Source organism: Corvus cornix, chromosome 28, assembly GCF_000738735.6.
Source record: "Corvus cornix cornix isolate S_Up_H32 chromosome 28, ASM73873v5, whole genome shotgun sequence".
Classification (NCBI taxonomy): Eukaryota; Metazoa; Chordata; class Aves; order Passeriformes; family Corvidae; genus Corvus; species Corvus cornix.
In genome coordinates, this window is record NC_046356.1 from 313,536 (window position 1) to 341,308 (window position 27,773).

Below are 27,773 nucleotides of genomic sequence, written 5' to 3' on the forward strand. Positions count from 1 at the left end.
CCTCTGTGGCTCTCTGTCCTTTGAACAGCTGGAGCGAACAGGAAAATCACTGCACCAGTGTTAGAAAGTATTGTAGGATCTAAATAAATCAAATGTGTGTCAAGGGAATCTTCATCAGGATTATAAGCCCACAGTGCTGTAGGACAGAGCAAAAAAAAAAAAACAAAACCAAACACCCAAACAGCAACTGCTGTCAAGCTATACCCAATATCAGTATCATTTTAGCCTGAAATAAGTAATTTTCACAGGTTATGTAATTATAGCTAAAATTACTTTTATTCCAGGCTGGAGAGCACCACAGAAGGAGGAACACTATTCTGGATTTATGCATTCAGGTATATGATGACAAACATTTGCACACTGAGTCTTAAAAATCTGGCTTCAGTTTCCTTAGTCCTCTTTGGGTTCACAGCTGCAGAGACTCAGAATAAAAATACCCATCCCAAAGCACTGAAATGAGAGTGCAAGGAGCAGGGTCCTGCACACAGCTGTAATTAAAGACTGTGTATGAGGAAGAGCATTTCCCAGGCAGGTGTGCTGGTTTAACACAGCCTGGTTTTAGTGGGCGGGAGGAGGTGCTCGAAGCTTCTACTCTGTCTGGCACAGAGGTAATTGCTGAGGGCTCTGACGATGGGCAGGTTACCAGCCCAGTTAGAGAAGCTGGTAACACCTCTGTGATGACATATTTGAGAAAGGCAAAAAGCACGGGCAGTTCTCTTTCTTCTCCCGAGGGGTGGTGAGGCGGCCCCCGAGGGCCATCCTGGTGCAGCCGGGGCCCTCCCGAGGCCGGGGCCGCCCGTGCGGTGCCGCAGAGACGGCGTGGCCAGCAATGAAAGCATGGCCAACGTTCCCCGGTGCGGAGCCCGGGCAGGATCAACCTTTCAAGTGCAGCAAAGCTCTCTAAGAACTTTTCAACTGCTGGAACTTGAGAACAAACAAACCTACAGACACCAACCTTCTTCCAAGTCAGAGAAAAAGGAAAAGTGAGGACACGTGAGGAGAACCAACACGGTGACACCGAGGTCAGTGAAAACAAGGAGAGGGAAGAAGTGCTCCAAGTGCCGGAGCTGAAATTCTTCTGCAAGCTGTGGTGAGGACTGTAACACAACAAACTGTTTCCCTGTAATTCAGGAGGTGCTGGGGGGTGCAGATACCCACATGCAGCCCGTGAAGGAACAGTGCTCACGCTGGAACGTGTGGATACTGAAAAGCTGTAATCTAGTGAGGAACTCGAACAGAGAGAGAGGACCCTTGCTTCCACAGATAGAGAACCCTTGCTTCCAGACTAGAACAGCTCATCCTTAAAAGACTTAAACCCCATGAACTAAAATGACCCACGCTAGGCAGTTGTGGGAAGACTGCTTGGCCGTGGGAGGGACTCACATTACAGCACATCGGCCGGGCTGCTGCTTGTGAAAGTTAAAACCACACTAGAGAAATTCTTAGAGAACTGTCCCCTGGGCGAAGGACCCCACAGCACAGCAGAAGAAAGAACTCCTTTCTCTGAACGAACTGAAGAAAGATTCTTAGAAAGTAAAATACTTACCAAAACCCCATGTTTTTTGTCCTTGAGCTGTCAGTGGGAAAGAGAGAGGGGGCTGGGAAGAAAATAAGTGTTCTAAAGGTTTATTTTAGTTCTTATTACCCTTTTTACTTTTAAATCTGTTAATAATTTTCTTTACACTGTTTAAGTTTTGAACCTGTTTCATCTTAAAGTGTTTTTCCCCTAATCCTTATCTCAGTTCATGAAGTCTTTGTTTTAATTTCCCCTTCTCTGCTCAGCTGTAGCAGAGGAAAATACATGAGTAGGTTTTTGGGGGTACCTAGCACTTAGCCAGCGTCAAACCCCGACAGCAGGACTATGGACGCAGGGTGGTAGGGGATTGATCTCCAAGGGCACTCAGGCCTCCCAAGGGTGGAGAGAGAGTGAGTGACTACCCTGCTGCTGCAGCAGAAGCAAGCTGGGAAGCTGCACTGCAACTGCTGCTGTCATCTGTGTTGTCAGAGTCTGTACTCTGATGTGACACAGCAAGAGAGTTCCTGAGCTGAATGATTAACATCTCCAGAGAAGGGGAGAGGCTTTAAAAACTGAGAGGTGTTGGTTAAAATCAACCCTGCCACTCTGACAGCTCTGTCAGGATAGCAGGCCTGCAGACACGGAGCCCTCTAGGTCCAGTTTGGCTTCCCCTCCTTGCCAGCTCCCCCGCCAGAGCCGGGGTCCCATGATGGGGCTGCAGCAGCGAAGGCTGGGCCTGTTCTCTGGGCCCAGGGGCCAGTTGTGCCCTGCAGGCTGTATAAATCTTTTAAATGCTGAGATTCTCATGTATCATTTGGGGCTTTAAAAAAAAGCATCGTACTTGAAGGGACAAGGGACAATAATTCATGGGCAAACCCTTACACCAAGGATCCCAATGAAGGGTCTTGTACCCCCACCACAGTGCAGCTAGTGGGAGTGAGGTGACATCCTGCTCCAGGTTGGTGTTCCACAGAGAGAGGGTGGCTGCCTGCCTTCCCGCACTGCAGCCTGCAAACCCAGATTCCAGAGTCCTTCAAGGGAAAGCTGGTTCAGCCTTTGCGTTACATGATGTCAGGCTGCCAGCAAGTTTCAAAGATTTTCCCACTGACATATGATCTGATGTTCTAAAAAGATTTAATGCAAAATATACATAAAACAGACTTTTTTTGTTTGCATGTAATTAATTTTTTACATTTACTTTACTTTTTTTGTTACACTATAAATTCAGAAAATTAGATCTTATGCAAGAAATTATGAGGTGAAGCATCATCCAACCCCTAAACCATCCCATTAAGATGATAGTGTTGTAACACTCCTATTTTCCAATTTTAAAAATGAAATCTCAACAAAATTAATACATCCATATGGAAAGCTTCCATTTATTATGTATCATTTCTGGTGGAAAATTGTGCATTTGGAAGAATTCAGTTCCTTTCAGTTTTAGGAGACTTCTCCCGGAGTAGACATTCAGTAAGTGAAATCTTTTAGACATTAGAGCTATTTTGTAGAATTCATACAGCAAATACAGCTTGTATCATTTGGCCAGGCCTTAGCTGCAGAAGTGGTTTATCTCAGAGCCTGACCATTTTATACTACCAAAGTGAAAACTTATTTGCCATTTAAGCCAGTGCCTTTCACATGCAAGTCCTTTCATCAGGTGGCTGGCGATGACTGCTCCTGCCTTCTGAAACTGCAAATTGGTTAAATCTTCCACAGTTTAATTTATTGTCTCATGAACCTTTTGGGAAGGCTTTGAGATAATCACAGATGGGAGTCATAACTTTAGCAGCTTGTTCAACCCCTCTTCTCCTTATACAGTGGGACTTTGGCTGGTAGACCCTTTATTTCTGGATGAGTGATTATAGAGTAGTAGTAAAAGAATCCTAACAGAAGAATTATAGAAAAAACTCCTGAAGAGACTTAACTGCCTATAGATGTGATGAAATTCACCTCCACCTAGGCACTGGATGCTGATTCAGGCAGACTGCAGTGAAGCCCTGTCCAGCTTCTCCCCCAGCTCTTGTTCAGCCTTCCCACATTCAAAGACTGCCTGGATCTTGGTGTTTTGCAGCAAGCCCTGTGTTATTCTTTGTTCTTTGCCAGATCCTCTCCTTCGCTCCTGTCACTCTCTTCAGTGTCACTTCTGGCATCTTGTCTTTTCTGAAGAAAAGAAAATTTAAATGAGCTGCAAAACATATGTAATGGTATATATTAGAGAGGACTAGTCCTGTTTTCATTCATAGCCCTGGAGACTTAACCTGGCAGCTAAAATAGAAATAAGAGGTGTGATCATATCCTTAAAGCCAGTGCTGCAATTGTCCCAGCATAGGGAGATTGACTTAAGCTGACAGATGTTAACTCTGTTATGGTTTCACCTAACTTTTGAATGGGTTTTTTTTGTCACCCTAGTAACGCTCTTGTAATGTGACTTCCTGAAAATAAGTTAATATTTATTCTATGTATAGTCGTTCAGCACATTTTCCTATGTAATTTATTACTGTTGAAGCTGTGAAAGCCAACACAGATTCGTCCAGCAAGCATATGGACTGGGCTCCTTATTTTGCAATTGTCTACAGCCTCCATGAGCATATCCTCCATAATTTCCTCAGAAAAATGGCTTTTTCTTGTAATTTAGCTTTGATGAAGGGGTAACTCAAGAAAGTTGAAGGCATAGCACCAAAATTGTGGAGAGGTTTTTTTTTGGCCACAGGTCCTCAAAGCTTTCACAAATCTTCTCAGATGCTCCCACGATGCCATCTGCCTACATTAGCAAGGCAGGCTAGGGAGCTCCCCTCTCTGATGACAATGTTTCTCCCAGTGATCCCTATACAAACTCTGGCATGCATCAAGAGCCTGTGGAAGGTACCCAAAACTCAGAGATGCAAGTACACAGTGTGCTATCAACCAGGTTTACCTGGTTGCTCCTTCTTTACTCCCCTTCAGACATACCAACAGGTTCCAGTTCTCCAAAACTACATACTGAGAAGCGATTAGGCAGTGAGGAGACAGGTCTGTGGATGGCTCCCATGTCACTAGAACACAGCTGCAAGCTAGAAGTGAGCTCCTGCTCTGATCTTCGTTATCCATACAACTCCCAGCGTATGCCTTAAGAAGCTCCTGGGCTTTGTGGTGCAGTCCTGCTTCTCTCCTGCTTTCCTGCAGGCAGGTGGGAGTCACCCTGAACCTCATGCTCTCTCATGAGCAGTGGTGGCACAAAGGAGACAAAGACTTTTCATACCTCACCACGGAGGATGACATTGAAGATCATCTGGATGATCACATAGGACCAGAAAATGTGTAACAACTGCAGGATCATCAGGAAAGCACTTATGAGACAGCTTATGGGGAACAACGAAACTTTTGTCACAAAGTAATAATAAACGCTGTGGGAAAGAGGGAGAGGTAAATCAGAAGACACAAGACTAAAGCAGGTTAAGTATCTTCAGACTTACAAGGATCAGGTTTCTTTCTGGGCAATGGCTTGGCTGATGTGTTCCCAGGGCAGAGCTGGGCTGAGCCAGGATGGCACCACCAGGCTTCACGCTGTACCCAGCTCTCACAAAGCAAGTCCCAGAGGACCTGCAGATGCTCTGTATTAAAATCACCAACAATGCAATAGGCTTTGCAGACAGGTCAGTTATCAGAAATCTGCAATGCTCCCTAGAAGAGGCAGGAACTGGCAACATTTCTCCTAAAATAAGTCTTGAGAGGAACTATGGACAGAAGTGAGACCATAAGGGGACCTCTCCACTGCCACTTATATAAAAAGATAACACATGGGTTTTAAACTGAAGTTAGGGAAGAGTTAAGGGTGCAGATGATCAGCTGGGCATGGAATTACTTTTAGCAAAAGTCACAGAAAGTCTGTATCCTCCGTGACGAGAACAGAAAGGAGGAGACCACAGGTTTGGAAGTGGAAAGCAGACAGGACAGAGAGCAGTTCAGCACAGGAGAGAAATGACGAGTGCTAGTATGTGTCCTCCTCTACAAGTTACCTACGACATGAACATAGCATATATTGTATGCTGGGAAACCTTGTTGGACACAGTGTGTATTTGCTCTGCACTTGTTTTCCTACACCTCTGCTGCTTGCTGTTGGTGCTGAGAGGTGCTGATCTCAATGGACCTATCTGATCCAGGACACCTGTTACCTTTGTCCTTATATATGGGACAGCAGGTTGGGATACTGGGGCTTCGCACTTCGTAGCAGAGACAACTGAAGTTGCGCTTGTTCTCAGGGAAAGTTGCCTAAAGCTTCTATTGCTTTTCTCTCTAAGGCAGCAATTTGACCACCTGAATACGGGACTTGTCATGCAAAGTCAGCCTCATAGGCATCCAGACTAAATGGCAGCATCACCAAAGCTCAAAACTCAATATCTTCAGTGGTGGTATGCAGCAAGGGCAGGGACATAGGACAGCAACAGGGACTTCTCCCTATGTGTGTATAGCATGTCCTATTTTTAAAATTCTCCTTGGTGTAACAAATGAAATGTTTGGTTTGAAAGAAAACAGAAATCTTAGACTATAATGCAAGTGTTGTGGAATGAGTTTATGGGAAGTTAGCCACTATCAGCTTTTCTGGCAGTGGTAAGGAAAGAAGAACAACTTCAGCCCAGTTAAAGGCTGGAAGGGTCACCAGATGTGTGTACATAAAAGCCATTCTCCAAGGCTGGTACCTGTGTGTGACTTCTGAAGGAATCACTGCGAATGCCCTCCCAGGATGTTGAATATCCCATCTCCTGAATCCCTCATGATTTTCTTGTTTTATTTCAGATACGTGGTGGGTCACCTTAAATTTACTGTGCTGTTTTTTCTGTACTAATTTTATCTTAATAGACCTTTAAGCTTTAAGGTCTTTTTTAGTCTGCTAAGAATTTCTTGGGAAATTCTAACCAGTATGGTTTGCACCTTCTTTCTCTCATAGGAACCAGTGCTTATAACACAAGGAGTGGGAATATAGGGACAGAGGCTGTGGCTCTAGATTAATTAGTAGAATTAATTCATTAATATAGTAAAAACCCTGGTGGTGTTTTTTTGCTGTGGGTTCTTCTGTTCCAGTTGAATTGAACTTGTAGTGTTCTGTTCTCTGCCTTTCCTCCCCTCAGCATGGAGGGTCACCTCTCCAGAAGCTCAAACAGCCCATAATACCCACATTCAGAGGACAGCAAAATGTTACTCACGTTAATGGGAAAATGACAAGCCGGGAGATGATGAAAACCACAGCAAAAACATTGAATACTGTTTCACAGACCCGCTTCCATTTCAGGTAATGGAGTATCTTGGCAAGCTGTAGAGAAACAAATTTCCATATACCCCTTGTGCCTGTGTTCTCCTTCTAGGGGCTGAGGGATTTCCCGTGTCCTGCAAGGATGACCAGGCTTGTAGGGATGTATCCCAGTTCCTTTGCATCCAATTACTTTTCCACAAGAGCAGTAGAACCAGGACTTCCTATATTCACTGTCACTGACGTACATGTGTCCCACTCACGTGTCATGTGTAGCAATGTGCACAGGTGCCAGTGCTGCCCACAGGCATGAGCACAGGCCTGCAACTGGGAGAGTGACTTTTTTACACAGGCAACAGTTTTAAACTAGGAGAGACTTAGATTAGGTGTTAGGAAGAAATTATTTACTCAAATGGTGGTGAGGCCCTGGCACAGGCTGGCCAGAGAAGCTGTGGTTGCCCCATCCTTGGGATAGGTTGAATGGGTCTTGGAAAAATCCGATCTAGTGGAAAGTGTCCCTGCCCATGGCAGGGGGTTGGAATGAGACGGGCTTTAATGTCCTTTCCTGCCCAAACCATTCCATGATTTCCAGGTGGGGGTAACGCACCTCTAAAATATAATCAGAGGCATCATGGACCAGCATGACTATCATCCCAAACCGAATCATATTGGCACAGTAGGAGACAAAGATCAGAGTGATGGTGGCGATGTGGTGGATAATCTGTTCCTTAAAGTCCTGGCATGAGAAGAGAGATTGTCAGGCTTACCTTGCCCTGGCAGCATCTGTTCCTGAATGCTCCTGCCTCACTAGGATGTGTCAAACACGTCCGCAAAGCATCAGTGCTCCCCACCACACTACAGCTCTCTGAGGTCCTGCACAATCTCAAGAAGAAAATCTCCTCCTTTATGCCCAGTTAATGGAAACCCAGACAAATACCTGTGAGATATATGTAGGTGCAAACATGCTGAAAGACAGATTTTTATAAGTTTCCATGCATCAATCTGCCCTTCCAAAACTGCTCTCTTAATACCCCATATTTACTTCCAGATCCCTCCTCTGTGTATTGAAGAACCTTTTGTAAGGACAGTAGATTGCCCTTGGCCTGGGGCAGGTCCCATCCATGGGCTATAATGGAGGAGCTCTTCAACTGCCCATGCCTCTTCAATTGCCCATGCTGCAAAAGTCACACATACAGGACCCTCATCAGGGCAGGCCAGGTCCTTTCCATCAGGAGGACACAGCCCTCCAGTGCAGGCAACATCTGAGAGCTGGAAAGGCCATGATGCCATGTTCACCCAGTGCCTGTCCCTTGACCAGCCATGGGAACCCCTGTGTCAGCTCCCAGCAATTGCCCAGCCTAGCAGGCAGGAAGGCCATGCCACACACGAGCAGGGCCCAGTGCAAAGGGCAGTGGTGGGATACGAGAGCTGAAGGGGCCCATGTGCACAAGGGTCTTCACAGCAGCACTTGTGCCTTCTCCTTTGCACCCCCGGGGAGCTGACAGCGGGACGGGAGGCACAGCCTCACGGTGGGGGCTGACTGAGCCATCTGGCTGTGGTTGTGCTGCTGACACTTACCTTCCTCTTCACATCAAAGGGCAGGGTGGCCACCAGTGAGCAGTAGAAGGAGAGCTCCAGGAGGTAGAACGAGCCCAATACGGGTGATAGAGGCTGTAAGACAAGTGACAGGCAGTTTGACAGCCCTGCCTAGCCCTGGGTTCAGGAGAGGGGAGGAGTCTTCCTGGGCAAAGCCCCTTTATTCAACCCATGTTTGAGACAGCAGGTGTTGGTCATGCCTAAATTTTCCTGTTCCCACTGACTGAACCGTTTGCTGATGCACTGACAAGGTCAGTCCAAAGCCAGGACTAGCCCTGGCCTGTCTGCAAAGGGGCTGGGAGCAGCTGGGGTCTCCCCTCTCCAGGGGTTCAGATACTTCATCTCTGTCCCTTCTTTGAGAGGTCAGATGTCCTGACCACCTTTTGTGGCCACAGAGAGTCACTTCCAAACAGACTTGGGTGACAGAGAAACTCAGTGAGAAGAGGTGCCTGCTCTGAGCAGAGCTCTCCTTAGGCTGTCACATGGAGCACGTGTGAGGAGCTCATCAAGCAGATGTCAAACTGTTTGCCAAGATGCATAATGTGAGGTTGAGACCAGAGGGGTGTTTAAATAAGACAGGTGGATATACTGAGTTGTAAGTATAAAGCTTTTTGTCATAAGGTTGTGCTGTCTCCATGGTTGAAGGTTTTCAAAACTAAACTGGAAAAACCTTAGGTAACTTGGTCTGATCTCACAGCTAAGTGCTGCAAGCAGGAGGTTGGACAAGAATCTTCCTGATCTCTCTTCCAATATGAATTATCTTGTGATTCCATGTATTTGCTGCTCACCTGTTGTGGAAATTTCAACCAGCACACGGTGTGGTCCCAAAACCAGGGCTTCTGTGTATAGAGAAGGCAGCAGTAAGAATCCAGAGCCTTTTAATGACACATAAAGTCCATGGGAGGAGGTACTCCAAGAACTCAGTGTGCCCATGCTAGATCCAATCTGGCTTTGAGCTTCAGAGAAAGTGGTTGGCAAAATGCATTTATCATTAGTGAATGTACAGGATGTCATATGGAGAGACTTTGGAGCAGTGGGCAGCAGCCACAGTGAGGACAGGTCCTGCTCTTGTCTGAGATGCAAGAGCTGTGTGTGGGTACCTGTGGGGAAGCACTTACACAAGGATCTAAGACAAGAACAGCAGGGTAACATCACTGACACCTAGCCAGGTCCACCCAGGGAAAAAGGAACTGCTGAGTCAGGATTGAGGATGATTCTGCTCCATACCCCTGAATTTGTCCTTCTTTGGCTTTGCACCCATAGTCATGACCACACGTGGTCTTCCAATGGGTTCTTTAGAGTGGCCTGGGACTATCAGCCTCATTTGCAATGAATAAGAACCCTTGAAAGGTGTCACTTCACAGCATGACCCTGCTCACATACTTACGTCATACAGAAGAGCCAGTCCAGAGAAGAATGAGGTGAAATAGAAAGTAAATCTCCAACTAAAACAGAAAACAAGGAATTAAGACCACCTCCAGAGCTGAAACAGCTCCCCAGGCTGTGCCCAGGATGCCCACAGGAGAACCTACGCTTGTTTGGACAGAGATTTGCAGAATCTCAGCTCTGTTGGCACATGGAAGCATGTGCTGTAAGGCAACAGGGTACCCACTGCCCAGCCAGGCTCTGCTGAGGTCCACGCTTTGCCCAAATTCCTTGGGCATTCCATCAGTGTCAAAGAGGATGCAGTAAGATGCCTCTCCCCGTCTCCTTTTGTTGTGTGGATGTTTGTAGATCACCTATCAAATGCTTATACACCCCAGACAGTGGAAGGCACCCAATTTTTCTCAGTGATGGCACAGGAATACTGGGGGATTTATTACTTTCTTCAGAAATGCTGCAGTAGGAAGCACTGAACAAGATTTCAGGTGGAGAATATATTTTAAACATAATAACACGATTCAAGCACTGAATAATTTCTTTTTCAGAGGGGGAAGAAGAGTGGATCTCTTAACTGATGGGGGTCTTTATGTATATACAGCATTAAACCTCAAGGTGAGAACCAGAGATAGCTTAATTCTCTTGATCAAGACACTTGGTGACTCCTCTCTCCACCCTGACTCCACGTATTACTGAGATATGCAGGAAGATTTAATATAAGAGAGCAAACAACTTGGGGAAAGGGAAAGCTATGAAGATTTTGGTGCTTTCTTGTGTTTTTCAGTTTTAACCTCCCTCCTTCATGGCTTGCACTGCCTCCTAACTGCACTTCATGGATTCATTTTCTGCCCAATCATCCATGCTGACAATATCTTAAAATTTTAATTTTGTATCATGTTTGAAAAGAAGTTTAATACATTTTACAAGTGGCTTTGGTGTTCATAATCCCTCTGAGCTTTCGAGATCTAAACCTGTTCTCCAGTAAGGCCAGTAGACTCTGTTGAGGCAAATTTAACTTTTCAAAGGTAAAAAGGGGAAGGAAGGAGGGAGGGAGGGAGCTGGCAGTGCTGTGGGGGGCTCTGTTGTCAGTGTGTGCAGTAATGGCACCCAGCCTCATGGCACAGAGGCTCTGCTCGCAGCCACAGCAGCTCCCCTGGGAGCGTGTTTGGGGAAAGGACAGGGCAGAGCACAGTGATGATGTGCAGACCTGTTGGAGGTCTCCATCACCAAAAGCTGACCCAACTACCTGGCCTCACAGAACTTCTTCATCAGCCTGGGGTGGTCCTGGGCCCGCCGGTGTCTGAACCAGGTCTCCACATTTCTGACCGGCAGGTCACTTTTCTTGGCCAGTGAAACCAGCTCCTCCTGCAAAACAGAGCAGGGAGGAAGGACTGAGCCTTTTGGAGGCAGTCATTCCCTGTGAGGGAGGAAGAGCTCTGCTCCCAGGAGCTGCTCCTGCCTGTCCACCTTTCCTCAAAGAACACCTTTCTTTGGAAAAAATTGTATCAACTCTATTTGCATTTGTGAACCCCCAGATTGTTTTGGCCATTTAAAAACTCCAATTCAGACATATATAAATGCAAGTTCATAAGTAAACACAACTTCTCCCTGATTACATTTTGCCAGCTGTACACAATGGGATACAATATCTGGCTATAGAAGTCTAAATACATTTTTTTCCACCTCTAATACAATTTTGGCTTATAATTATCAGCTACAGATGGAAAACCTGAAGATAAAAGAAGTTTCATCTTGTAAAGAAACAGACACATGGTTCACTCCATAATGTCAATAAACCATTCAGCTGTTGAAGTGGCACAGTCACAGGCTCAAAGGCATCAATTCCATTATCCTCATTTTCTGCATGAACTCCAAATAACATGACAAGAGTTAAGGTTTATAAACTGTGATTAAAATTAATGTAAAGATGAGCTCATGAGCATTTTATAATTAATCTGACAAAGCTTCATACAGATTAAAGTAAATTATTTTTTTAATCCATGCATCAGTGTGTCATGATCCAGACCCAGAGATCATGATCTTGGTGGTGAATGGAGCTAAATCCAGCTGGAGACTGGTGACCAGTGGTTTTCCCCAGGGCTCAGTTTTGGAGCCAGTCGTATTTAGTATCTTCATCGATGATCTGGAAGAGGAGATCGAGGGAACCCTCAGTCATTTCACAGATGACACCAAGCTGGCTGCGATGTTGATCTGCTGGAGGGCAGGAATGCTCTGCAGAGGCAATTTGACCGGCCGGATCAATGGGCCAAGGCCAGTGGTGTGAGGTTCAACAAGGCCAAGTGCCAGGCCCTGCCCTTGGGTCACAAGAGCCCCATGGAACACTCCAGGTTTGGGGCAGAGTGGTTGGAAAGCTGCCAGCAGAGAAGGGCCTGGGGGTGCTGGTGAATAGTGGCTGAACATGAGCCCAGAAGTGTCCAGGTGGCCAAAAAGGCCAATGGCACCTGGCCTGTACCAGCCATAGTGTGGCCAGCAGGACCAGGGCAGTGACTGTCCCCCTGTGCTGGGCACTGGTGAGGCATTTCACATCCTGGGTTCAATTTTAGGCCCCTCATGACAAGTAAGTCATTGAAGGGCTGTAGCATGTCCAGTCAAGGGAACAGGCCTGGGGAAGGGTCTGGAGCACAAATCTGATGAGGAGCAGCTGAGGGAGCTGGCGGGGCTCAGCCTAGGGTGAAGAAGGCTCAGGGAAGACCTTCTTGCTCTCTGCAACTCCCTGACAGAATAAGATGAAATGGCCTCAAGTTGTGCCAGGGGAGGTTTAGATTGGAAAAACTTGAAGCCCTGGCACAGGCTGCCCAGGAGAGTGGTGGAGTCCCCATTCTTGAAGAGATTTAAAACATTTGTAGATGTGGTACGTGGGGACGTACTGATGGCCTTGGCAGTGCTGGGAGAATGGTTTGACTTGGTGATCTCAGAGAGCTTTTCCAACCTAAATGATTCTGTGATTCTGAAGGACTTGCAGTTCTGCCAAAAATAAGCAGCTGTAATAGACTCTACCCAAAGGGGTGGTGGCTGCCTTCTTGCCAGAGCCAGCAGCTCTCACAGCAGCTGCTGTGTTTGACATGCAGCAGGTCAGGAGGTGCTGCGATTGCAGCTGTTGAACATGTTGGAAGCTGCTCCAATATCTGCTTATACATCTTTCCCAGGAAAAGTGCTTAACAGTAACTGCCTTGCTTGTGAGGCCAGTTTGCCGGGCCTGGGGTAGAGACAGAAAGAGGTGTTGCTCGCCTGGGCTCTTGGGACAATGAGACACAGGGGACACTCACCTTCTTTGGGGTTTTGCCCAGCAGAATGTAGAAGCCTTCCAGCGTGACATTGGTCTGAACTTTGGGCCTCTGCTTGTCACTCACCCCCAATGCCCTTCCCAAGGGCAGAGCCACGGTCCTGTAAGAGGAAAGAGTTCTGGCAGGAGAGGACCTGTGTGCCCACACTGGCAGCCAGGGTCAGCCACCAGGAAGATGCTGCCAGTGCCGTGTTTTGTGCTGGATGTACTGCCCCAGCACTCCAGCACTGCCAGAGTGCACACCCAGCCCAAGGCACAGCCCAAGGCTCCCAGTACTGCTCCAGCACACGCTCAAGGCTTGGTGGCTCTGTCAGGCCAATGCCCTTTCTTCAGAAACACAACGGCACCAAGGCAAAGCTGAGGATGTACAGTGGAGACAACAGTAAGAATGGCTAAATAAGCAATAATTTTGCTGAGGCAACAGGACACAGAGCATGCCTCTGTGTTGGAGTGCATGCTGGTCCTCTTTCCAGTGCTCCTGAGCACTCCAGAGGATGCCACAAAACCAGTCTGTAAGCGTCTGAGTGTTCCATGGGCTCTGTGCCCAGGGTACCTGACCACTTGCTGCAGCAGGAGCCAAGGACAGAACATGTGGGGATATGCTGGCTCCTGCAGGAAACCCCAGCTAAGTTCTAGTGGGAGGCATTGTGTTCCAAATCATGTTGTTTCTAGGAAGCCAGGCAAGTGTTAAGTTGCCTTCCCGTCTTTGAGGGAAGACTGGATGACCCTGGAATTAACTCTGGCTCTTCCTACAGCCGTCATCTGCCACATCTTCTCACATGGCTGTGCACTGCAGGCAGGAGCCAGCACTCAGGGCAGATGGGCCAGTGCTCCCCCAGCTCCTCCAGGAGAGACCCCCTGTCCCAGCTTAGGGCAGGTTTGCTGACCACAGCTTTGCCACTTCACGTCCTTCCCTCTTCCCCCGCTGAAGTCCTGCTCTGCCTGGTGGGAAGCATGCTAGCAGCTCTGCCCACACCAGCACACGGCCTTGCTTTAACTGACCGGCTTCCGATTTCCCGTGCTGAGGGCTGGTCTGTACCTCCCCACGCGTCCTTGTTCCTGGAAAAGGGGCTCAAAGCCCTTTCTGAATCTCATGGGATAGGCAATGTGGATCTGCCTTGTGGTGATGCGAGGTTTTTACTGTATTTTCATATGTTTTCTGTACCCCAGTGGTTCATCCCTACCTTCCCCACTCCTATTCCCAGTTGATTTGCCCCAGACCCAAGCCTCTCCCCTGGTGCTCCCTACATGGTTGTTTTCCTCCCCTTGTTCTAGCTCTTTCCCTATCAATCACCCAAACCCCTCCTGTTGTTCCCGAAGGTTCGGTGTCCATCACCTGAGCCCTCCCTAATTACCCTTATATGGCCCCTGTCAGTCCCCCGAGGTCCTGCCCCCTCGGATACCTCCCCTCTTGGAAATCCCCTAAACCTCGACGCCCCATTGGGGCATGTGACCCCTCTCCCTCCATCCACCAAGACCCTTGGACCAGATGTGAGTCCATCCCTTCAGCGTCCCTCCCTCCTAATCCACTTATTGGTCCCCAGTTGGTGTACTCCCCCTGTTCACCCCCCCCATTGTAAGGCATGGGCGCGTTGCAGGCGGGGCTCGTCCTCGGTAGATTCCCTTCCATAAACTTGGATTATCCCCCGGGGCAACCCTCCTCGCTACTTTTTATCTCTCCCCTCATCGGGGGCTGCTGGCTGCTACAGTGCCTGGAGCCGGTGCCCCGCAGGGTAGAGCTGAGGCTTCAGAGGAGCAGCTTTAAAGCTCTAAAGCTCCGTGCCTGCGGCTGCTCCCCGCTGCTGCCGCACACCGCTGGAGCCAGCCCGGGCTGTAGAGAGCAGCGGTCCCTGTGACACTGCCTCACTTCCACACACAAGTTCTGGGGAGATGCCAGCCAGTCCTCAGGCTCCCCTGGGAGTGCATCATCACGCCTGACAGAACTGGGGTCCTCTGGTGTCAGGAGGAGAAAGCAGGGCAGAGCTGGGCAGAGAGTGGTGTGAGCAAAGTGGTCCCACAGCAGCCCTAAGAGCTCCAGGGTGGGGAGCTCACATGGCACCTTCAGGAGCATCCTCTAGGATCAGGCTGAACCCTGGCTCAGCTACGGGCTCCCAGCACTGACATACCCAGTAAATCCCTTATCTGTGTTGCAAGCTCCCTAATCTGTCTTGGCCTGTCTCCAGAGGGACCCTCCATGCACAGCTGAGATGTGACTGAGAGACGGACTTTTCACACCTACAGGTACAAGAGAGAGGGAGGGCAGAGGAAAGAGCTGCCACACAAATCCCATATGCTATGAAAAGCAGAAAGATTCATTATTCTTGGGGACAATCCCATGTACACTTTGTGGTGGTCAGGACGCAGGTAAGGATTATTCTGGAGCAGCCCTGGTGGCAACCAGCACAGGAGAAACCAGAGGTGCTGCACTCACCTTTCAAAGATGAATCGGACAAAGATCAATAGCAGGGCACCAGGGATGCAGAGCAGGAGGTGCTGAGGCTGTGGGTAGTGTACGTCTGCAGACTCCTTCAAATCTTCCCAGATAGCTCCAGGTGGCAGCCAGTATTCATGGTGCCAGAACCCCTCTGACACTCCCATTCTGGTCAAGATGGTGGGCACAGAAAGCAGAGGCTGCCTGCAGCAAGCAGGTATTACTAAGGCATAAAGCTCACTGCTAAATCAGGATTCCCAACTCAACAGCTCATCACTCACGGTCCCCACCTCTTGCTCAATCCCATGAGTATGTCAGACTAGTTGAAATAGCATCACTTGTTTTGACCTGCCTGTGAGCTTGGGGGTGGGGTAAAATGTCCTAGTACAAGAGAGTAATTTAGTGGGTGTTGAGGAGTTGGCTGATTTCAATTTCACTCTGCTTCACAGATGACTAAAGTTCCTACCTGGTGACACTATCAGCAGGGGCATCTCTCTTGCCCCCTCTTTCTATCAGGCTTTTCCTTCTCAGGCTGCAAAACCCTCATCTCTTAATCAACCCTGACACCTGGCTGAAGGTGGGGATGGAGGTCCCAGGGGAGACTGTCTACATCCATTAAAATCTTCTGGCATCTTCAGGGCCCCAGCAGTCTCAGTTTTGGTTCCTTCATCTTGGCCAGAAACATCCCATATCCTGTTTGCATTTTGAACCATCATGTACTGAGCACAAAGCTGAGGCACTGCTCCCCAGAGCGCTTCTGGAGTGCTCACACACAGCCCAGCACTTCAAGACACCTTTTCCCGTGCACCACCTTCCTCTGCTCCATTCAGCTTCAGCTGTGTTGTCAGTCTCTCAGTGCTGTGAACTGCAGCAGCCAATCTGCAACACCATCTTGAAGAACCTTCATTATCAGCTGATTTTGCCATCTGCCTTTCCCTCCCCCTTTTTGGGGGCACTTGCAACAACACACAGCTGAAAACAATCCATGTTGGTCTCTCACAGTCACCTCTGGTGGATTTCCTCAGGCTGGTGAGGGACATTTCTGAATGCCTCTGCAAAGCTGAGCAGGGTGCAGGTTCTCTCCGCTACATGTTGCTCACCAATTCTTTGGGGTAACTCCGGCAGAGACATAACTTCCCCACAGACCACCCCATGGGCACTCTCTCCTATTATGTTCATGTCTGTTTCCAAAAATTCTATCACATATAGTGCTTTCTACTGCTCTGACCAGTCTGCATGTCAGACTACAGAAGGCTGTAGCTTCTCACATTGGCTTGAAGTAGATCCTCTTGGAATGTGGCCTCAGTGAGATGTCAGGTATTGGACCCTCTCTCCCTCAGCTGGGGAGCCATACAGGGCAGCTCACTGCATTTCTTGTCTCTAGCCTGACCTGTCTCAGTGTTCCTGCTGTCTGCCACCATCATCTCTGAATCCAGCCGTCTTGCCAATGTTTCAGAGACTGGTATTGCCTTTCAAGTTGTTTCTCAGGATGTTTTTTGACCTGCTTTATCACATGCTTACATTCATCTGACAAAGTTGTAGGTCCTTCCCCTTGTTTAGACACGACTTCAGCTTTTTGAACAAGGCCTTGTCCTTATCTGCAGGCACTGTGTCTGCTGTACCTGTGAGAATGAGAAAAGCAATGTCGTTCCAAGTGCACCCATCCAAGAAAAGGTTCCCTTGGGCACACATTTCTGAATGAAATAATGTGATGTATGGAGATCTTTGAAATTCATTGTGTGCAGGAGGAAGGAAACAACTGTGCCAAACTATTTTTAGAACAAGCCAAAATGGTACCAGATGTCCACGTCTACTGGAGTCAGCAGATGCATGTCAGCCCTAATTTTGGGCTAGGACAGCCTGGGGGCCACACTGTGCCAGCCTTGACTCACCCACCTCACAGCAGCCTGGAAGCATTAGTATATGCTCTTTTACTCATGGCTCACCTGGAGCTCGATGCCTCATCTCCCACAGGTGCTCACTAACATTGTGTGATGCGCATCTCGTCTGTGCACATGGGGGATCAAGTACGAGGGAAAAGAGAGTCAGGCCCTGCTGTGATGCCCAGTGCTCCATCTGGACATGGAACTCTCCATTAGAGAGATGCTGAGGGAGATCAGGGTGGTCAGCCTGGAGAAAAGGAGGCTCAGGGCGATCTTCTCACTCTCCACAACTCCCTGACAGGAGGGTGCAGCCAGGTGGGGGTTGGGCTCTGCTCCCAGGGAACAGGGACAGGAACAGAGGAAAAGGACTCAAGCAATGCCAGGGGAGGTATGGGTTGGACACAAAGAAGATTTTTTTCATGGAAAGGGTTGGAATGGGCTGCCCAGGGAGGTGGTGGAGTCAACCATTCCTGAAGGTAATTAAGAAGTGACTGGACTCAGTGCTCTGCTCTGGTTGACAAAGTGGTGACTGGTCACAGATTGTACTTGATGATCTCAAAAGCCTTCCCCAACCTAATGGGTTTGGTGGTTCCATGATCTGCTCTGCTGGGTTTCTCAGCAGACAAGTGACAGACTTGCTGCAGGTTTTCTACAACAGCTGCTCTGTGGGGGGAGCTGTGATGCCCCATGTGTGAAGAGAGGAGGGGATGGATACATTAACTTCTTAAACACTATCACACTACTAAGAAGCTTCCCAGCCCTGGAGCAAACATAAAGAGAGAAGGTGGAGCAAGGAGGGAGCAGGGAGGAAGCTGAATGCTTCTTTGAGCTTTAGCAAGTTGATGGCAAGAAAACAAATTCAGCAGCTGATCGGCCTCGATGACTCATCACTGTCATGCTCAGTTCCTCAGCTAAAGGCAGCACTCAGTAGTTCTTGCTCAAATCCAACAGCTCTCCTGTATCCTTGATGTGTCCTTTAACAAGAACCAGATTTGCCTCCTAAGGAGCTTATCTCAGTCTTCAGGGACACAACAAAGTCCTGAGGATCAAATCCAGCAGGCATTAACATACACTGGCTCCACTGGCCATTGTGCAGACTCTGGGAAGCATTCTGCTCCTTGGAGGAGAGGTGGTGTGATTTTACAACAGGGATCTTCCCTAGCCTCCTAAAACCTCACAAAAAAAGAAGAATAGATAATATTTCTTCTCCTCCTACCCTCACAAGGCTGAAGCACCTCCCCAGTGTTGCCATCTTGGACTTGCCACTGTCCTGGCAGTACCAAATAACCTGGCCTGCCCCCAGGTCTAGTGTAGGGATGTCCCAAATTGTCCCTTGTTCCAGGGCCAAACACAGTATTACTAAGCAGAAGACAAACCTGGCAGCTGCAGTTCTTTACTGGCATGGCTCAGTGTGGCTGTGTGTCCTGTGTATGCAACGTCTTCCCCTTGGCAGTGGCACCCACATGGGTCTCCCTCATCACATGTAAGGTGCAGCCAGCCAGGTTTACCTCCTGGTGCTTAAAGAAGTAGAAAAGAGACCAGACAATCAAACCTTTAAAAGTAATTTATAAAGAACATTTACATTCAGTAGTACAAAATGATACATAACCATCTCTCCTGAGCACACTACCTGCAGAGAGGTGAAACCATACGCTCAGATCACAGCGTACAGAACATGTGCTTCCAACTTCCAATGAGCACAGAATGACAGAATATTCTGCATTGGAAGGGACCCAGAAGGAACATCGAGTCCAACTCTTAAATGAATGGCCCATACAGGGATCAAACCCATAACCCTAACACCATGCTCTCACCAGCTGAGCTAAGGCTCCAGAGGCAGACTATCTTCAGCAAATCAAGATTTAAATGACAATGCAGGAGCAGATGCTCTCCTCCCACAGCATGCTATTGCCCTGGAATCACACATGCTGGAACCATTTTTTCCTTTCTGAAATTATCCAATTCCTTTAGAAATCCAATTATCCAAATGTATTTTGACTGAAACTGAAGATGAGCATACACAAGCTCAGATCAAAGCTTCTCAGTCACAGGTGACCTGAGTGGATTGATGAAAATCCTCTTGTCTTCCTGTGCTGTCACTTGCTTTATAACTTAAACATGTGCACCACCTCCTCAAATAAGGCATTTGCTTGGTCCACGTCCCATCCCCGCCCAGTTAGCACTAGGTACATAAAGAGAGGTGTCTGCATGGCCTCGGCAGTCTAAGTCCCTGCACTCATTACAGTCAATCTGGTAATACTTCAGTTTCATAGATTAAGTGACCAATAAAACAGAAATTCACATAACGCTAATTTAAATGTTTTAAGAGATTGCACAATCCAAAAATCTAAGACTACTCATGATGCAAGATAAGGCAACTAAACAAACTGAATCAGCACTACATCATGACTTCATGGACCACTGCTTTATACTTGCTGTTCTTGATACACGTAGGCAAAGGCCCTAAAGTTAGAAGGCCATGCTAAAGCATTATTCCATAAGGTTCAGCAGATTTTCTCTGGACCCTTTTTCCTCTGAGGACAGGGGAAATGTATCGCCTTCTTGCCACAAGCTGACTCTGTAAACATTTCCCACTGTGCCAGTCACACTAAGTGAAAACATGAACACTTTAGTCAGTGCTGTCTTCTAGACTATATAATTCCTTGTCACCTCCCTTCTCCTGACTACTTCCTTCCAAGACAGGTTTAGAGGATTACCTGACAGTTGAGAAACAGCTGTCCGGAATTTCTAGCTCTGCCAATGTGATTTGTGTGGGTACTCCTCCAGCCTGGGCTTTGGAGTTCTCTCCTTAGGAGCAAGAAGTAGGCACTGAGATAACAGCATTACAAAAACTGGTCACTGGCACAAAGAGTACCTCCTTTGAGAAGAACATGTTTTATCTTATGCCTTTCCAAAGCTTTCATTTCACAATGCTCAGTTTTAATTTTGTAAGTGTGTACAGGGCACCTGTTTTCTCAGAAGAGGTATCCCAGTGATAAGATTTGTCACTTGTCAGCCATAATAATTACTGGCAATAGGCCAGGGCCTCCAGAGGCTGATCCAGGCTAAGCAGATTCCTATCAAACATTAGGTGGGTAAAACTTGACACTGCCAGAGTTTATCCACCTTTTTATTTCTGAAGTATTTTTCAAGATTAACACATTTGACAACAATTATGGTACAGTCTTAATACAAGTCAAACCACTTTGATCCCTTGCTATTTGTTTTGAGACTACAACCTATAGTAAGCTTTTACTGAAGGAAGACAAAAAACTTCCTTCAAATATCACTGACTAGAAACACTTCTGTTTATGGGAAGCAGGAATTCAGCTACAATACTGCAATTGCACTCCATTTTATCTACACAGTGAGCAAAACTGTATCTACAGATGGTGGCCTGGGTTCTCTGGAGGCCAGACCAGCAGCACATGGACAGCAGCTATCTTTCCTTGGTGTGGCCGTTGGCAAGGTGGGCTCTGTTGTTCAGGGGCTCAGACCCATTCCTCTGGATGTAACCATTGCTTGTGACGTTGCTGAAATACGTGATCCCATTTTTCTCCTTTTCCCTAATTTTATCTCTTTCTTCATCCTTGTCACTTTCTTCTGTATCACTTCTCATGTCCTTTTCCATCTACGAAAACAGGTAAGTGAGAAGCCAGACAAACACAGCAGTTGCACAAGCAGCAGTGCTGGCTGAGCCACAGGCTGACCATGCACCTGCTGCCTCAGCCACTCACCCTCAGCACAGTCCTGCTCTGTCCCCTCAGCTTTTACATTACCCTTGGGAACAGGTTCTCCCTGCCTCTTTGACTGAAGTCTCACTGGAATCTCACCTGTGACCCTGATACACATTAGCAATTAACAGGCTGAGAAGCAAAACAAAACCACACATGCCCAGGACTGAGGACAACTGTGTAAGCCTGAGTAAATCCACATTGCTGCCCTTGGTCATCAGCCTGTGGGAGAAGGATGGAGCCATTAATCAAGCTCTTTTACACCTTCCAAAAGGGACAAGGAGCTAACTTCTGTCTACACATGGCCTGGGTGGCTGCGGGCTGACAACACTGCTTGGGACAGGCTGGAAACGCACACTTCCAAACAAACCAAAGGCTCAACACAAAGCCACTCCACTCTGACTACATTCAGTTTTATGGTCAGGCTTTTCCTCTTGCTGTTTATTGACTGAGAGACCTATAATCCACTTCTGTAAATATTTAATTCATTGCCTTAAAAGGAAGGCAAAAAAGAAATAATGGGATAAAAATGACAGTTTAGAAAAAGCAGCTCAGCACTCCCTGGCTTCTCAGGCTGTCTCTACTCTGCCATATAAGATGTCAGAATTGGGGACAAATTCACAGTGTCACACTCCTTGTTTGAAAGAGGGAAAACTGCAAACACCTTCTGTGACCTGAGCTTTAGAAACTGCTCAGGGGCAAATCAGGTACTGCCCAGAAACTTAGTCTCCATTTATGGTCCATTGTTCTTGAGATCTCTCAGATCATATTGAGAACTCTATTTGGGTTTATGCTCTTTCCAGATATCATTACAACCAGATGCAGACAGGATTTGTAAAAATCTAAACTTGCACTGAATTCAATCTGCCTCCAAGGACGGTACGGGTGGGAGATGCTATCTGCTGTGAACAACCTGCACCTCACCCTGGAAGTGACAGTTCAGGAAATATGCAGGAGTCTGGATCTGCATCTTAAGGACAAATTATAGTCAATATTTCTACATTTATCCATTTATAGCCAGAGAATGTGGCTGAGGCCTTAAATCTGGCAAGATTCCCAAAGGAACAATAAAGCTGCTCCCTCTATGAGGGAGTAAAAGTCGTACTTCAGGATCTAGGCTGAGTTCTAATTACTGGGGATTAGGGAACATCATGTGAGAAGGTGGTAAGGATTATCCTGTAGCCAGAGAGGAAAACCATGGAGACCAGAAAGGCCTGCAAGAAGAACATGAACTGATTGTAGAATGAGTTTCATGGCTCTCAAAGAGAGAATGTCCTGTATTCCTGATGCTGCTCTGGGCTACTGAATATTGTCACTGAAACAGTTCTGTTTAGGACAAATTTTTTTGCTTTTTTTTTTTTTTGAGTATCTTGGACCAAACCACTACAACTGCTCAACACAGTGAAATATTTCAAATATATTTTTACATCAAATCTGGCAGATCGATTTAGATAAAATAGGAAAAATTCTGGACATACTCCAGGATCTTCCTCCCTGATGGTTCTTTTCTTTCTAATAAGACTATTTATTACCTCATCGTTTTACATTACAGTAACTGCAGTGGTAATTCAGCCCACACAAAAACTAGGAAAACAATAAAAGGCTGTCTTCAGTTGCATCTTCATTTCCAGCCCCATTTCCTGATTTGCAAGTAATTTGCTCTGTGCTACCTTAAGGGAAGGCAGATAAAGAAAATGGGGACAATACGGATAAAGAGGAGCCTTCCGTGCTTGCTCTCAGTTCCTGTAAGACAGAATTCCTCAGTTGGATACTAATAAAACAAATCATCCTGGGCTCTGAGGTCAGCTCCCACGAGGCACTGACTGTTCACCTCTGGACCGCGTCCTTGGCATGTGGCCAGTCATGGCTTTGATTTTGGGAAGAATGTCATGCTGAGCAGCAGTTTGGTCTCACAGCAAATACTACAGGCCAGAAAGAGTGGGATGTGGGATGCATTTCACTTCAGTTTACACAGCTGGAGCTCAGATACTCATCTCTGGTTGCTCTGTGCCTGTTGAGCAGCACTGCCAGGTACAGTATGGAATGGATCATGATTTGGGCATGCCTGTTGCCCTCCACTGTTGCAAGAAGAGCCCAGGCAGCTGATTTAGATAGAAATACCTACTGTGTAGAAATCTACAGTACCATAACACAACTGTAATTGAAAATCCTGTACAATAAGGGAAGCACTTTTGCACTGGCCTCACCAATCATGACAATTTTATCTGCCTTGATTTCTTATTCTTGTTACAAATGCAAATCACACTGCACAAAGTGTTGGGATTTTTACTCAGATGTCACTGGCTTTGTTCACAGACACCTCTCCTGGAGTCCAATCTGCATTTTTGTTGAATATAAGCATCAAAAGTGGACCCAATATTGTAGTGACTCATAAAAATTTTTTGAGTCAACTTTCCCTAATATTAATGAGCTTCCTTCCACCTCACTGTTGGTAATGTACATGTACAATTTCACTAGAACAATAAGGAATCCATGCCAGATGGACCCTTGTGTTCTCAAGCAGTCTAGGTGGACCCTCCCCCCACCGTGTGATGTAAAGGATACTACAAACTGATGCATACCGTGCCCTGGAGGATGAACTTGTAGACCATGTGAATAATTAGGCAGGACCAGAAGACATGGAGCAACTGCAGAATTATCAGGAGAACATTCACAAAGTAATATCCAAAGAAGGGTTGGAATATCTCCATGGAGTAATAGTAGGTGTTATAAAGCACTCTGCAAAACAGAGGGAATTGCAGTGGAGGGAAAGCATGTTGTTAGTAGGGCCACAATTAAGCCCCAGAAATTTGTAGTCACAGAGGAAGTTTCAGATCAGCCACTTCCATCTTTACATGTGAGCCAACTATCAGTTCCCCACCCCACAGGATAAAGCCACTAGCCCAGGGCTCCTCCTCTGCAACACCCTTCAGGGCTTCAAGACTGCTCTATAAACTCCAAGGCAGAGCACCCTTGTTTACCCCAAGGCAGCAGCCATGTGGCACTTCAGCCTGTGCAAAGGGCAGGAACACATGCCCCAGGACTGAAAAGCAAAGGCTGCAGCACCCAGCTAATCATCCTGTCCCTCAGAAGGCAGCTTTTCCATGTCCCCTCACTGCAGCAGACTCACGTGTAGGGGTAAATGACCAGGCGGCTGATCAGGAAAACAGCTGAGAAGATCATGAAGAGGCTGTCACAAGTTTTTTTCCACTTCATGTAATTGAATATCTTAGTTGGCTGCAAGGAGAAAGAACAATAGAACAGCAGCCAAGACAGCATCTGCACACACTCCAGGGGCTAATGAGACAGGTACAACACAACCTGCATTGCAGGTAACCCCAGCTCTGCCCAGCACCCTCAGCTGGGTCAGCAGAGCAGCACGAGGGATCTGTGGAACACCCCAGTGCCTGGCCTATGTTGTGTTAGAAGGGCACTCTGTGTCTGAAGAGCACCATTGCTAATTAGGCTGTGGCTGGCTCACCTCTAGGAAGCAATCAGAGGCATCATGAATCACCATCACCAGCGTCCCAATGCGGATGTAGTTGGCACAGTACGAAAAACTGATCAGGAAGATGGTTGCAGCATGATGGACTATCTGCTCCTTGAAATCCTGATGAGAAAGGGAACAGCAGAGAATAAAATACACAATGCACCTCCTGCCCCAGTCCAAGAGTGGTTCCTGCAGGTAGCAATGATATCTCTCTACCCAGTGACTAAGAAACCTCCCACTGCAATGTCTTACCCACGTAATTCTTTTACCAAACACATTCTAGAAATGTAGGCAACCAAGAGACCCAGGAAGGAAGAGCTTGTGGTATAAACTTAGGATCTCACAACAAAGAACATTCTCTCCCTCCACCAGCCATGATCTGATGCTGCACTCTGTCTATTGGGACACTGGCACCAGGAACACAAGCAGCTTTACTGGCAGAGAACCACCTCTTTTCCTGTCTCTGTGATCAGTGCACCCTAGAAGAGTTGCAGAAGAGCAATTTTTATGTTTGGCTTTTAAGTATGGATTGAGAACTCTGCAGTACTTTGCATCTTTCTATGTCAGGGTTGGTGTTCTCCACTTCCCAGAGAAGAGAAAGCCAGTGACCGAGTGGAAATTCCTGTGAATGGGCAAGGAGAGAGTCCCACAAAACCTTGACTAGCACTATACACATGCTCTAACAGACCACTCTCCTGAGTGTTCAGCTTGTGTCCTATTTGTACTTGATTCTTCCCTGAGACTGCCACTCACCTTCCTCTTCACATCGAAGGGCAAGGTGAAGACCAGTGACCAGTAGAAGGAGAGCTCCAGCATGTAGTACCAGAACAGGGAGGGTTGGAGAGGCTGTGAGAGGGAGAGATAGGGAAATACCCATCAGATACATTAGTACAAGGGCTGCAAGTCAAAACTCCTTTCAAGGCAAAATACAACTGTAGTGGGTTGATGCTGACTGGATGCCAGGCAGCCACCAAAGCCGCTCTCTCTGTGCAGCTGGACAGAGAAGAGAAAATATAACAAAGGGTTCATGAGTTGAGATAGGGACCATGAGAGATAGCTCATCAAATACAGTCATGGGAAAAAGAGACTCTAATTAGAGATATGAATTAAGTTCATTGCTAACAAAATCAGAGCACGATCATGAGAAGTGAAATAAACCCTTAAAAACACCTTTCCCCCTGCCCGTCCCTCCTTCCCAGCTCCACCTCCTACCCCAGTGGTGCAAGGAGATGGGAATGGGGGTTATGGTCAGTTCATCACCTGTGGCTTCTCCTGCTGCTCAGGGAGAGGAATTGTTCCCCTGCTGCACTGCGGGGTCCCTCCCACAGGACACAGTTCTTCATGAACTTCTCTGACATGAGCCCATCCCACAGGCAACAGCTCTCTGTGAGCTGCGACAGTGTGAGTCCACCCCACGGAAAACAGCCCTGCCCAAACTGCCGTGGCTTGGGTCGTTCTTCCACAGGGTGCAGTCCTTCAAGGACAGGCTGCTCCAACCTGGGAGCAGGGCTCCTCTCTCCACAGGTCTCCCACGGGGTCACAGCCTCTTCTCAGGCATCCACCCACTCCGGCGTGGGCACCTCCATGGGTTGTGGGTGGATCTCTGCATCCCCAGGGATCCCCAGGGCTGCGGGTGGATCTCTGCATCCCCAGGGGCTGCAGGGGCACAGCTGCTCCCCCACGGTCTCACCACGGCCTGCAGAGGAATCTCGGCTCTGGTGCCTGGAGCACCTCCTCCCCCTCCTCCTTCACTGATCTTGAAGAGTTGTTCCTCTCACATGTTCTCCCCCACTCTTCTCTGGCTGCAAATACAACTGTGCAATAACTTTCTTTTCTTTCTTTTTGAATCTGTTATCACAGAAGTGTTACCACTATTTCTAACTGGCCCAGCCTTGGCCAGCAGCATGTCCATCCTCGGAGCTGTCAGGGATTGGCTGTGCTGGACATGGAGGAAGATTCTGGCAGCTTCTTACAGAAGCCACCCCTGTAGCCTCCTGCTACCAAAACCAGGCCATGAAAACCCAAAACAGCAACCAAATCAACAAAGCTAGTTCCTGTAGCTACAGAGGGAAAGACTTCAACTGAACAACATGCTCACTTACTAAATGTTCTCTGTGCCACAACGAAATCAACCAGCAGGGGAAATTCCACTTTACCACACCATGTCAAACATTTAGGGAACCACCATGAAGATCATGAATATTTTTAGGATTTCTTCAGCACTGTTCAGATTCCTGAGCAGACAGTACAGAGCTTTAAAAACGACATAAACCAATTCATTATGGTGGAAAAGGAGTAGCTGAATAAATCATTCAGTTTTTAGACTTGAGGATGCTTCAGATACCCTGCACTCTGTCACAGATTTTCCAGTTTAATCAAAGTAATGGGGAGAAAACTCAATCCCAGCAGGAAATATAATTCACATTCTTCAGGGTAAATTATCTGGGCTTTTACAGCTGAGAACCTGAAAGCTTAGACCCACTCTGCAAGATCTTGTTATTTAACAGCAATTTTGCTGTTGTGGCACTATATGACCTCCTTAAACCTGAATCTATTTGATAAATAATTACTATTACTAAAGGGGCTTTGCAACCATTTCCAAAGGAACGTGGAGTACTGTGCTCCCAAATACCAACTGGTTATTTATGGCCTTGATAAATCTTAGTTTGTTTTCCTTTGTAGCACCAGCGATTGGCCACAAGAGGAAGCACAGCTGGATCCCCCTCCAGGGAGGATGTGAACATTTCCCTAGCTGGTATGTGCTGGTCACACTCCAGGTTATCCAAACAGGAGCTCTGGATCACCTCTAGGATCAGAAGCTACTTTTTTCCCCCCGAAGATCAGACTATTTGGGAGAATAGGTGTTTCTTTTGTCCTTGTCTGTAGCACAGGGCATGGTCTGTTTAGTAGAAATTGTCATTAATACATTTGTGTTGTATTTGTATTGTTCCTGCTAATACACAGGTTTGTCCTTGGCTTGCTCTTTGCCACTGGGACATGACCAGCCCTGGTTTCGGTCTTTTCTGTTTGTTACAAATGTTGGAAAATGGGTGTGTGTTGGATTTATGTGGAAAGGTTTTGGTAGCAGGGTTGGGGGCAGGGGTGGCTTCTCTGAGATGCCAGAAGCTGCCCCCTGTCCAACAGAGCCAGTTCCAGACACCTCCAAGACAGATCTGCCACTGGCTCCATGAACAACAGCGGCAGTGCCTTGAGGA

At 47.3% G+C, this 27,773-nt stretch overlaps 2 protein-coding genes across 13 annotated transcripts in view; both read right to left on the minus strand.

Annotated features, from left to right (window-relative positions):
• Positions 1 to 2,871: 2,871 nt before the first annotated feature.
• LOC104696921 (ceramide synthase 4-like) lies at positions 2,872 to 18,833 on the minus strand. 6 transcript variants are annotated; one of them, XM_019293094.1, is made up of 13 exons: positions 18,711 to 18,831; positions 16,973 to 17,073; positions 15,452 to 15,655; positions 13,004 to 13,121; positions 10,963 to 11,081; positions 9,724 to 9,781; positions 9,125 to 9,211; positions 8,319 to 8,411; positions 7,348 to 7,476; positions 6,697 to 6,803; positions 4,755 to 4,899; positions 4,497 to 4,672; positions 2,872 to 3,676 (listed from the first exon to the last, which is right to left on the minus strand). In XM_019293094.1, coding segments are annotated over exons 2-13 (1,359 nt in total). In that variant the 5' UTR covers positions 16,975 to 17,073; positions 18,711 to 18,831; the 3' UTR covers positions 2,872 to 3,555. The 6 variants fall into 6 exon arrangements, with proteins under 6 accessions (XP_019148639.1, XP_019148640.1, XP_019148642.1 ...); XM_019293095.2 differs by having other exon boundaries at positions 9,125 to 9,175; positions 18,711 to 18,828; XM_019293097.2 differs by lacking the exon at positions 16,973 to 17,073 and having other exon boundaries at positions 18,711 to 18,833.
• Positions 18,834 to 18,883: 50 nt separating this feature from the next.
• LOC104696922 (ceramide synthase 4-like) overlaps positions 18,884 to 27,773 on the minus strand; it is a 44,655-nt gene continuing 35,765 nt past the window's right edge. For all 7 annotated transcript variants that reach the window (XM_019293100.3, XM_039566443.1, XM_010411444.4 and 4 more), the window contains 5 exons: positions 25,312 to 25,404; positions 24,550 to 24,678; positions 24,199 to 24,305; positions 23,651 to 23,807; positions 18,884 to 20,965 (listed from right to left, as the gene is read on the minus strand). In XM_019293100.3, the coding sequence (XP_019148645.1) occupies positions 20,774 to 20,965; positions 23,651 to 23,807; positions 24,199 to 24,305; positions 24,550 to 24,678; positions 25,312 to 25,404 (678 nt within the window). In that variant the 3' untranslated portion in view covers positions 18,884 to 20,773. The remainder of the gene's footprint in view (positions 20,966 to 23,650; positions 23,808 to 24,198; positions 24,306 to 24,549; positions 24,679 to 25,311; positions 25,405 to 27,773) is intronic.